The following is a 12,593-nucleotide window of genomic DNA, read 5'->3' as shown; positions in this document are numbered from 1 at the left end:
GCCTATTGGGCCATTTTTATTCTAACTACTACTGGTGAAGAACTCAAACACATAAAATCTTAAAAAAAAAAAAAAAAAGGAAATGGAGATCAGTTGAGGGAGACACCTGACATTGACCTCTAATCTCCACATGTACATACATGTGTGTGTACACACAGAAGACTTGAGTTTTCTGAAGAAGGCATGGTCGCAGGAACTGCAGAACTAGGTCATTCTTTCTGGCTCGTACTGTCCACCATCACAGAGGAGTAGATTGGTAAAGGAGGCTATGGTGTAGTTGGCATAGTTATAGCTTCTAAAGATAGCAGGGGAACACCATAGAACCAGGATAGCAATTCACTGGACTAGAATCAACCTACCCAGTCCATCATAGAATCACTATAGAGAGTGTGCTCCCCATCACAGTGAAGAGCACAGTTCTGAGAATCACGGTAAGAAAGCCCATTAGGGTAGAAAGTGTAAGAGATGGGGAAGAGCCACACATGAAGCACTGGCTAGCACAGTCCTTTGAAGAACATTGAGCGTGTGCCCTTCATCATCAGGAAACCAGACTGGTGAAGCGACTGCAGGTGCCTACGTCAGTTACTTCAGCAAGTTGTCAGTTTACAAACAAGGAGGCACTTAGGATACAGCTCAGTATAGAGCAGATCGTTTGTAGATACACATGTGAGTGTATGTGTGCACATGCACGTTTGTATGCTAATGTATGCTAAAATAATTGTTATGTATGTGTGTGCATGTACATGCCACAGAGCATGTGTAGAGGTCAGGCCTAGAGTCAGCCTTTAACAGCTGAGTCATCTGGCTGGTTCAGGTTTATTTATTTATTTAAAACTTTTTTGTTTTTTGTTTTTGTTTTTTCAAGACAGGGTTTCTCTGTGTAGCTTTGGAACCTGTATATATATATATATATATATTTCTCTCTATCTGCATGTATCCCTGCATGCCAGAAGAGGGCATCAGATCCCATTACAGATGGTTGTGAGCCTTCATTGTGGATGCTGGGAACTGAATTCAAGACTTCTGGAAGAGCTGCCAGAGTTCTTCACCATTAAGTCATCTCTCCACCTCCCAGGTTTATTATTTTTAATTAAATAAATATTTGAAGCTGGGAATGATAGCTGGGATGATATTTGTCTGTAATCCTAGCACATAGAAGGCAGAGGCAAGAGGTTTGAGGTCAGCCAACACTATGAAAGTTCCAGGCAAAACAAAACTATAAAACAAAGATGAATAAATACTTGAAAGCATGTGTTGAAATTTCCTGGACTGCATATTGGAAGTTAAAGTCCAGAGAGAGTAATGCTAATGGGAGCTTCTTTGAATGTTGGAGTGGAGTATAAAGTTCATGTGGCCTGGGCTGGAGGGATGGCTCAGTGGCTAAGAGCCCTTGCAGAGGACACAGGTTCAATTTTCAGCAAGTGGTGGTTCACAACCATACGTAACTAATTCCCGGAGAGTCGATCTCTCTTCTCATCTTCATTGGCACCAAGCATACAGGTTGCGCACAAACATACATGCAGACAAAACAATCATGCATAAAATGAATAAGTCTGGGGCTGGAGAGATGGCTCAGAGATTAAGAACACTGGTTGCTCTTCCAGAGGTCCTGAGTTCAAGTCCCAGCGACCACATGGTAGCTCACAACCATCTGTAATGAGATCTGGTTCCCTCTTCTGGCTTGCTGGCATACATGCAGACAGAACACTGTGTACATAATAAATAAATAAATCTTAAAAAATGAATATAAGTCTAATAAAAAGTAAAAAGATAAAAATGAGACCTGAGGGCTAGATTGCTGACATTGGAAACAGATTAGTGCCTGCTGCCCAGCACCACAGGTGTTCTTACCCAAGTACAGCCAGCTCTGTAGAGACATCTCAGGTGTCAGGGGATACCCCCAGTTCTACAACTGCACTGTGCTCTCCAAGAAACAGTGAAACTGTTCTGGGGCCTTAGGCTCCAGATCCTTGGAGATAGTCTTGGAGTCTGTATGGGTAGCAGAGGGGAGACCCAGGCTTTGGAGTTTTGCATGGCTATTATTGTGAGTTGACCATGGGTGAAACGTGAACTCCTCAGGCTCTGTGTCTTCATCTCGTTGGCATCAATGACAGAATTTGCTTGTTTTGGAGAGCCACATTTATGTGTGAATGGGAAGCTGCCCATGAACTGTGTTGTTATCTGTGGCTCTATTTCAGGTATAGTTGTAGCTATGAATCTTTCAGGGAGAAAGGTGCTTAAAGTGTGCCTGGGGCTGCTCCAGGAGTGGGGATTGACTTTGCAGTAAAAAAAAATCAGTGGGGCTGGAGAGATGGCTCAGCCGAGAAGGGGACCAGGGTTTGATTCCTAACACCCACATGACAGCTCAAAACTATCTGTAGCTCCAGTTCCAGCGGATCCGTCATCCCCTCTAGCCTCTGCAGATGCAGGCAAAACACTCATACACTTTTTTTTTTTTTTTTTTTTTGAGACAGGTTTTCTCTGTGTAACAGGGTTTCTTGACTGTCATGGAACTTGCTTTGTTGACCAGGCTGGCCTTGAACTCACAGAGATCCGTCTGCCTCTGCCTTCCAAGTGCTGGGATTAAAGGCGTGCGCCACCACTGCTTGGCCTATAACTTTTTCAAAGTAGATAAACAGAGCTGGGGATATGGCTCAATGATAGAATGCTTGCCTTAGGTTCAACCCCTAATACCACCAGAGAGAAAAAAGGACGAAAGAGAAAGAAAGCAGGCAGATAGTAAGCAGTGACCTGTTGCAACGGCTTGTTAAGTAGTGGGTTGTGGTATTGCTGCTGCTAATGGAGCTAAATTGGCTTCTGTTTTCTGTGCCTCTGAATCCTGGGCTGCAGGCAAGTGACCTCTTTCTCCCTCTCTCCCTACACACACACACACACACACACACACACACACACTCTCTCTCTCTCTCTCTCTCTCTCTCTCTCTCTCTCTCTCTCTCTCTCACAGGACGCTGGGGTGTGAATACATTCTCTGTGTGCAGAGTGAACAAAGAATAGGCTGGTACTTGTCTATAGGAGCATTTTTGCTTCTTGGCTGTTGACTCTGCTTCCTGTGTTGTTTGCTCCCCCTCCAATAATTAAATTAGTAAGCCTTTCCTTTCTTTACCTAAGTCTTTGCTTATGTTAAAATATTACAAGGTCTGCTTGTTAGGTGGACTTTCTGGCAGGCCCTACAGTATTACCTGCACATCTTTGTGCTTTGTACCTTCTGTGTGGCAGTAGGTGTTCCTCACTAATGTTCTGTTCAGAACCAGCCTTTCCCCCCTGTGTTTCAAGTTGGGTGTTTGGTTAGTAAATACCTCTCAGAGAATGCATATTTCACTCTTTCTCATGGGTCACTGTCCTGTCCTTGTTCAGAATCTTAGTTGTTCTCAAAGTCCTACACAGTACTACTTTGTGTGTGACTTGAGACCAAGAGTTGGTTATGCAGCATGCCTTAGAAAGGCAGTCTGGTTGGTTTTGTGTGGGTAGTGGGGCCTAGAAGGTTGTTCTGATAAGTGCTCTGGCTCCTCAGGAAGGTATCAAGAGTATCTACATACTTGACTTAGACAATTTTTAGACAGAAAATGTGGGGTTTTTTTTTGTTTGTTTGTTTTTTTTTGTTTTTTTCGAGACAGCTTTGGAGCCTGTCCTGGAACTCACTCTGTAGACCAGGCTGGCCTTGAACTCACAGAGATCCACCTGCCTCTGCCTCCCATAAAGTCAGGTGCCACCACCAACCAGCTATTTTTTGTTTTTGTTTTTATAGTAGAAATGCCATCAGACAGGACATAGGGCTGAGCTATATAGCTCAGGTGGGTAGAGTGCTTGCCTGGGTACATAAAGCAATGGGACCTATTATAGTATCTTCAAAAAAAGAACCAAAAAGGTACCATGAACAGGTATTTTAAAGGTAGCTTTAACCTAATAAAGTAACCTTAAATGTTAAACTGTCTTTGACTCTGAGGAGACAGAAGTGAAGTACACATGCTGCTCATGTAGTAAGTCAAACCAAATTCTTCAAAATGTTTTTTTTGTTTTGTTCTTTAAAGACTTATTCATTCATTCATTCATTCATTTATTTATTTATTTATTATGTATACAGGATGTGTCCCTGCAGGCCAGAAGAGGGCACCAGATCTCGTTACAGGTGGTTGTGAGCCACCATGTGGTTGCTGGGAATTGAACTCAGGACCTCTGGAAGAGCAGTTGGTGCTCTTAACCACTGAGCCATCTCTCCAGCCCCAAAAGAATGTTTTTAACGTTATTTATTTATTGTTTGTGCACATGGAAGTCAGAGGACAACTCAGGAGTTAGTTCTCTCCTTCCACATGTTCATGCTATAGTCCATGTGTAAAAGTCATAGGATAACTTATGGGAGTTAGGATTTTCCTTCTACTGTGTGATTCCCAGGGATTGACCTTGGCCATCAGGTGCCTTTACCTGCAGATCCTCAGACCAAATTCTTTTTTTTTTTTTAATTAATAAAATTTATTTATTCTACGTGTTTTTCACTTCATGTATCTTGATCCCATTCAGTCTCCATCTGTTGGCATCCACCCTCCACCCCTGTAACCCCCCCCCCCAATAAAACAAAATTCAATAGAAAAAATGAGAAATTTTTTTTATAAAATTAAAAAAAAGGAAAGAAATTAAAAATCTTGTCCTGGAAGCTGCAGTGCAACCTAACAAGTCATGCCATACACGCTTTGATCCATACATCTCTACTTGCAAGTGTTCATTGCAAAGAGTCACGGGTCTGGTTTGAGGCCTCTGGTCAGACCAAATTCTTGACATATTTGAATAAATGTCTTTTATCAATATGGTAGAAATATTGGAAAAGACATACTCCCACCCCCATCACCATCTTGGGAATTGAAACCCCAGGGCCTTAGCACCTGGTGCATATTAAATACCCCCTATACCACTAAGCAATACACCTCAACCCTGAAAAGATATTCTGAAGCTATCTTTTAAGGATTTGTGCTTCTGTAGTACTCTGGATTCTAGGCACTGTTAGGTGTCCTGACTTGGGAAGTAATTTACAGATTCTAATATTGATTCACAGTGGTATCCAATCCTGTGAGATGCTCCTGCCTCTGTCTCCCAAGTGCTGGGAGTTGTGTCCACACAGCCAGCTCCACTGCAGTTTTTTTTTTTTTAACATGATAATTATGATGATGTTGATACTGTGTGTTACCTTGTGGTGTTGTTTCCCAGCCGTCTTCTACTTTGCAGCTGTCTCCTACTGGAAGATAACCCCGGGAATGTAGGTTCTGGTCCGTATGTGCAGATAAAATCTGTACACATTGCATCACTGCATTTGGGCTATCTCCTAGACCTGAAGAGGGTCTGCATCTGTGGGGTGGAGTCATGGGGTGGGGGTGGGAGCAGACTTGACTAATATAAAGTCTGCAGAGGCGCTGAGGAGTTTGCCCAAAGGAGAGAGTTTGGAGAACTGCTGTCTCATTCTTCTTTCTTTCTCTTTTAGGCACCAGTTTGTAGAAAATAATCTAATATTAAAAATGGGCCCAGTGGATAAGCGAAAGGTGAGTCAAGTTCTGATGCTCCTCATCCTGTGTCTTCTTACTGCTTCTAGCTCAGATCATTTTTCATTCCAAGGTCCTGCAATGAGTTGTTGGATATGGCATTTTGGCATGATCTTTGGAGATCATATCTAGATTTTATAACCAGGAATACTCAGGCTCGCTCTCAGGGACGCACTGGGCAAGTATGTAAAACCAGCTCTGGCCACAGGGCATGTTTTCTCATGGTCGCCCAAGGCCCATCTCACTATGCTAAGGTTTCTGTCACATTGAGAAGGTTTCTGAGAGTCTTTCATTAGAAGATTTGAAAATGCAGGAGTTGTTTTTTATTACATTTGCATGTTTTTGTTTGCTTGTTTGTTTCCCAGTCAGGGTTTCTCTGTGTAGCCCTGGCTGTCCTGGATCTGGCTCTATAGCCCAGGCTGGCCTGGAACTCACAGAGATTCACCTGCCTCTGCCTCTTCAGTACTGAGATTAAAGGTGTGGGCCACCACTGTCCTGCTGCTTATTACATTTTATGGGCAACAGATAATGCAGAATATATCAGAGTCTGCTAACAGGGGCTTCCTAAAACCCATCTTGGCTGTATGTACTCTGGAAGTGAGAATCTCCATGAAGGTGGACTGAGGCCCAGCCTGCCAAGGGCAGACTCTGTGCCTTAGGGAGGCTGAGGGGCCAGGGGACTACAAGCTAGCCATTGATGGCACTTTGTGAGCTAAACAGCAGAGACCTGTGCTTGTGTTTTCTTGATGTAAGATGCTGGGCCTAGCTTGAGGAAGAGTTATCTGGATCGCTGGCAGTCACTATGCCATGAACTACTTGTAAGTTAGCCCCATCTGTGCCTCGGTCACACAGTTGGTTTGTTGTTTGTTTATTGTGCCAGGGTTTGTTTGCAAGACGACGGCAGTTGCTGCTCACGGAAGGGCCACATTTATATTACGTTGATCCTGTCAACAAAGTCTTGAAAGGTGAAATTCCATGGTCACAAGAACTCCGACCAGAGGCCAAGAATTTTAAAACTTTCTTTGTCCACACGGTGAGTCTGTCCCTGCAAGGTCTCTGATTCTAGTGTCACCACAGGCTTCTGCATCTCTGTTGGAAGTGTCCTTTGCTTTGGCCAAGGAAGCATCTAGGCTTAGGTCAGCTTCCTGTGTCTCAGAGACCTGTATGAACAACTTAGGCCACAGCTGGGCCAGGAGACACTCTGTTTAATCTTTGCTTTTGGTCAGCTGCCATGCCCTTACTTAGTTTCTGTGCTTCTAGAATGCAGAAGCCCACTGTGATACAGGCTTCAGAAAGATGCTGGCAGCATTAACAGCAGGACAGGCTGGGTGGGGACGGGACTCCCTGGAGGACAGCAGATGCTCTGTCTTTGCAGCCTAACAGGACGTATTACCTGATGGATCCAAGCGGGAATGCTCACAAGTGGTGCAGAAAGATCCAGGAAGTTTGGCGGCAGCGGTACCAGAGCCATCCAGATGCTGCTGTGCAGTGACGTGGCCTGCGGCCGGGCTGCCTATCGCTGCCAGGACACCTGCCCCAGCGCGGCTCGGCCGCCACCCAGGACGCTTCCAGACCACCTGCCAGCCATCTCAAGGAGAACATGGATGGCGGAAACCTTGCAGCTTTTTTATTTAAAAGAAAAGAAAAAAAAGAACCCAGCCACACAAAGAACAAAACAAATAACCAACAAACAGGAATCCAGGGTCGCTTTGCTTGCTCTCTGTGCTTTGTGGTGGCTTCCATGTGCTGCTGTGGCCATGGAGACCCAGTTCCTTGCACGGTAGCCCAGCTTCTGCCCAGACAAGTGGCCAGATTTGGCATCACCAGCCCCTCCTAGCATCCACAGGAACTGCATGCCTACTTCTACTCTTCCCCTCCTGATAAACACAGCTCCTGCTGTGACTGAGGGACTGGGTGTGTCTGGCTCTTCTTCACCAGGGAGCCCATTCACTCCTCCACTGGGGTGGTCACCAGTTTACTGTAGGTACAGGGCTCTTAGCTTGTGTGTGTACTCCCTTCCTTGAGTCCCTTCTATGGCCCTAGAGATGTGGTCAGGTGTGTTTCTGGTGGCAGGATTTCTGTGGTTCCTGCCTTAACAGCAGGCAGGTTGTATGATGAGAAGTGTGCAGGCTGCTGTAGTCACAGGCTGCCCTCATTGGGCTCTGCTCCAGCATTCCACTTGTAGCAGTTCATGCAGGGAACTAGACACCCAGCCAAGCATGTGTCCAGGAGGGGGCTGTCATGGCAGCACCTAGGTAACCCCAACTAGACCACTACCGATACAGAACCTGTCCTGAGCCTAGGCAAGGCTGGAAGTACCATGAAGAGTCCAGCCTGGGCCACAGCTCCCATGTGGAGGACTGGGATAGCAGGCCTTCCTGGGAAGTTTCTGCTGCGTAGGTTTAAATGTGTAGGCCACATGTTCTATGAGGCAGGGACTGAGGAAAATCCCAGAGTGTGTGCCAGTCTCCTGCCCAGCCTCACACGCACCTGTTGGTGCTGTGGGTAAACACTTCTCAGCTCACTCAGTTTTTACATCCTTTAAAAATCTGAAAGCCTTCTCATGTTGCCTGGTCACCTGATACCATAGTGCATGGACCTTGCCTGGAAAGAATGTTACCAATGCTCACAGGAACAGCCAGCCCACTTAAACCTGAGCCTGCCTGTTCTGGCATTCTTTGCCAGTATTGGGACACTTCTCTGATGCTAAGGTGACAATGCTTTGTTCTGTAATACAGATGGTCTGGGATATTTCAGTGCTCTTGCTGAATGCTTCTGAGGGACTTGGTTGTACCTCTCTCTAACTAGGATGTCCCTGAAGGGTGGCACTTGGTCCTAGTGGGGAAAAGTAGGCTCCTGCCTTCATAGACTTCTCACAGCAACACCTCTGACTCCCATGTCCTGAAGGCAGCAACAGTTTTGCCATTTCTTTTGACTTTCATAAATGTGCTCTAAAAATGCCCACACAGAAATTACCCCAGTTCTGTCCACAGTGACCACCTGTGGGCCAGGCCACCCAAACTAAGAGAAGAAAGATTCTGTTCTCAAACTTTTAACAATAAGAGTGGTTCTTTTAAACTGAGGTCGAGTATAGATAAAAAGTTCACCATCATGCCTTGGTAGGAATGCTTGATGGAAGCATAGGTTTTCTTCAGACTTTACTAGATTGTGTGGTAAGAGCTTCAAGTGACCAAGGAGCAGGTGTCAGGACCTCACCTGCCCCTAGGACCCAGGGAACAGATAGCCCAGCACAGTGCCAGCCGTGAGTGAAAGTGGGCACTCTTTCTCCTGGTTTTTGAAGAACCCGTGTTAGCTACACTTGGCTGTCTCCTCCTTAGAGTCCTGTTCTTGCTCATGCCTTGTGGCTCTTTAGTCCTCAGAGTGTCCTGTACCCTGTGTTTGCATGTATAAGAGTGGCTTCCTGGCTGTTGCATGCATGCAGACGCAGGGAATGCATCTCTGAGGGCACTTAACTACAGGGGACCATGTGGGGCTGAGGCGTGGCTTGAATTAGAACACCTAGCTGGCTTATGGGAGAGTCATCTGTTGCTTACTCCCCTGGAGAGCAACACTACCTCCTGGGCCTTACCAAGCGCCATCCTAACCTCCAAAATCAGGGTTTAGCTGAGCTGGTAGTGGGTGGTCATGATGACTGCCCTATGCTCCAATAGCTGAGCTCTTCCCAGGTCACCTTTGTCCTTACTGCCCCCTTTTCCTTGATTTTTTTTTTCCTTAGAGAACCATGCATATTCCTTTCTTACCCTGACTTAGATCACTTTCAGTTTTTTTCCAGTCATCCTTAGAGCCGTCAACCAGTGTGCAGGTGCCTTACATTGTAGGACAGGATGTGGGTGTCAGTTTGTACAAGTGTGTGCGTGTGTGTGTAAAAAACAGTAAATGGGGATCTAGCTAAGGAGAGAAAGAAATGCCCCATTTAGCTCCAGAAGTCATGTGACCTAAGAATGGCAAGGATGAACAGAAAGTTGAAGACTGTCCTCTGGCTTCTCTCCTACCTAGGTGTAGTGGACCGTACCCCACGGCCCACTAGCCCTGTCTTTTCTTGGTGTCACAGATGAAGCTGAACTTGAATGGGTCACTTCACCTGTTTTTCTGCGCTCTGGCTGGGCAGTGGGCATCCCATGTAGCTGAGTCTTGGCACTCTAGGGAGTGGCATCATGACTTAGCTATCATTTTGAGCTCTAACCTGGTAGATACAGTAAAAACCACTTTGAGAAAGATGGCTTGTATCAGACTGGTGGAAACTTCACCTGCTGCAGCCCTCTTCGGGCCACCCTAGTGTTTATCATCCATGTTTGAAGTAACCTTGCAGTTAGTCAAGTGTGGCACAGACTCCCAGTGCCAGCAATCCCAGGGGGCCATAGGTGATTGTGTGCTCTCTTAAAAGTAATATCTGTTTTCTGAAAGTAAAAGAAAGAAGAAAGGCGATCATTCAGAGACCACTGTGAGCATTTTGATGTAGATCCTGTTCTTCCCACCCCAACTTTTTGTTGTCCCAATACTGGGAATTGAATCAGGGCACTCAGAAGTGCTAAGCAAGTGCTCTACCACTGAGCTACATCCTTAGCCCTTGTTTGCTTTTTAAACCAAACTGGGAACATATGACATAACATCATTTTGCATCCAGCCTTTTCACTTGATGTTTTTTTCCTTAAACATTTCTCCATACCATGAGCAGTTCTTCAAAAGCATGTTTTCATTAATTGTGGACTCAAATGGTTATAAATTTATAAGTTATCCAACTCTTTCCCTGTTGTAAAACATTCAGATGCTTTGGGGTTTTTTGTTTGTTTGTTTTTTTGCTATTTAAATAATGCTGTGGTGAATATACTTTTAAGTCTTTGATTTTTCTGATTTTTTTCTCTCCCTCATATGCCTGAAAGTGGTATTTTTGGTCAAAGAATTTGTTCATTTCACAGCTGTTCCTCCTCCTCAGTCTGATGCTCTGAGTTCCAGTAACAAACCCTCCTTCTTCATATTCTACAGATTTTGAACACATCAGTTCCTGCTAAGCTGTGTATTCCCAAGAAAGTTTGACTATGACTGCTCTTTTTTTTTAAATGCTAAAATGTCATTACTGCAGATCCATTCGTGACAGATTTTTCCAATTCCAGTTTCTTCATTTTCATTGCAAGAATCTGGTCATGCATGTTACTTTTCTTCCATCCTTGCTGCTATGGCTTCCAAGTGCTGGGTGATGTTTTCAGAATCTTGTACTTTGTGTCCACAATGGTACTGAATCTGCTTCTGCACAGTCAGCAGAGATAAAGTGTTGAACTGACCTTGCCACATGCTTAATGGGTAATTCATAATTAAGTTTATAGACTCAGAAAGTGCATTTGGGCCATTTTGGGATCAGTAGCAAAGCAGAGTAGCAAAGCTCTAATTGAAAAAGAAACCATGTAGATGATTGGGTTTTATAAAAGTACAATTGTGATTGTCTTTGCCCCATCCTTCCTGAGGTTAGCAGTTCAGGACAGCACAGTGGCCAGACCTTTTCATTGCAGAGGATGGGTATCCCAGCTATGCTCATGTAAACCTTCCTATGTGCTGCAGATAATTATGGTCTTTGCATACAGCCCACTCACCCAAATTGAATTGTATCTTCAACTGTGTTGGTTAGGGCCTGTTGGTTCTACTTGGAAACATGCAGCAGAGATTTTCTGGGCACCATATTCAGTGTTACTCAACACTATCAGAGCCTAGGGCTTGAGATGTGCAGAAATCCGCTCCCTGCTTTCTGATGCCTCAAGGCTTCTCCCTACTGCTCCATAGACCCAGGATGCTCATTGCTGAGACTTGGGAGACTGTAGCAACTGAGTCTGGTGAAGATACCATATTCCAAGAGATGCTGCCATCCACCTTTTCCATTTTGTTTTATTGCAAAACCCAATGTAAACTGACTCCAGTGGGTGTAGCGCCTCTTAGGTAGAATGTATGACAAAGGCCCTGGCAGATTAGACGGGGCTGGGACCACTCTTAGAACCCCTGAAGATAACTGGCTTCTGGCCTAATACTTAAGGGTTAGAATCACAATGTTTGTGGGGAAGTGGCCTAGGAAGGAAGCTGTTTCTGTCAAAGTACCTTTGCAGTGATGAGCAAATGAATTGACCAATGTGAATACCTGAAAATTCACTGTAATTCTCTACTTCTGTATGAAGAATTCAAACTGTACAGGTTTTTACAAAAGGCAAATTTTCCCTTCCTCATGTAGTCCACCCTAGTTTAATCTGGGTTAATGGCTACAAGTGAGTCCTTGTGCAGGTGAAAGCCTCCATAACCATAGTTTGATTGGACATTGGCAAATTCAACTGTTAACGGTATTTAGAGCTGCTGCAGCTGTTCCATAGTCACATACAGTAGGATGAATCAGTAGTCTATTGCTGTCGTTCAGGTTGGTGGCAGTCAGTTAGAACATGTGTAATATTCTCTACCTGGTCTGTAGCTGTAACTGTGATGTACAGGCAAAGCAAAAATTAAAAATACTTATGAAAACAGATAATGCAATGATACTAGGATATACACTTTTGTATTTTTATTCTTATATAAGGTTATTTGCTGGCTATTGTCGGCCTCTAGTTCAGTCTGTTATTTAAATTCTAATATATGAATTATTTGGATTGAATTCATGTTTGGGGCCACGTTGTTGTATGTATTGATGTACAGCCTTGAATGTGAATAATTATTGTAAACTATATTTTACAACTTTTTTCCTGGCTTTATTATATAAATTTTCTATTTGGTCATGGTTTAATCATATAATTTAATGAAACAATTTTTTCTCTTTTTTTCAAATATCTGTGCTTTAGATGTAATTACCAGATGATGGATTTCCCTCCTATGCTCGGTAGTCTTGTAATAAAAGCATGTAGAGTGTACACGTTCGCCGTTCTGGCTCTTCTTTTGACCGCGGCTGGAGCTGGGGCGTGGGCGGAGCTGGAGCCCAGGATCCCTGTGTGATCCCGAGGTTCGCTGTGGCCGGAAGCGGTTGTCGGCGACCTGCTTTTCGAGTCGGAACTTCCGCCTTGC

General features: G+C 44.5%; 1 protein-coding gene across 1 annotated transcript in view; it reads left to right on the top strand.

Annotated features, from left to right (window-relative positions):
- Positions 1-12,442, top strand: part of Pdpk1 (3-phosphoinositide dependent protein kinase 1) — a 73,758-nt gene extending 61,316 nt beyond the window's left edge. The window contains exons 12-14 of the mRNA XM_036195942.1: positions 5,489-5,546; positions 6,427-6,579; positions 6,922-12,442. Of these exons, the coding sequence (XP_036051835.1) occupies positions 5,489-5,546; positions 6,427-6,579; positions 6,922-7,038 (328 nt within the window). The 3' untranslated portion in view covers positions 7,039-12,442. The remainder of the gene's footprint in view (positions 1-5,488; positions 5,547-6,426; positions 6,580-6,921) is intronic.
- The last annotated feature ends 151 nt before the right edge of the window (positions 12,443-12,593 follow it).

Source organism: Onychomys torridus, chromosome 8, assembly GCF_903995425.1.
Source record: "Onychomys torridus chromosome 8, mOncTor1.1, whole genome shotgun sequence".
NCBI lineage: Eukaryota > Metazoa > Chordata > Mammalia > Rodentia > Cricetidae > Onychomys > Onychomys torridus.
This window is presented reverse-complemented; position numbering and strand designations above follow the sequence as displayed.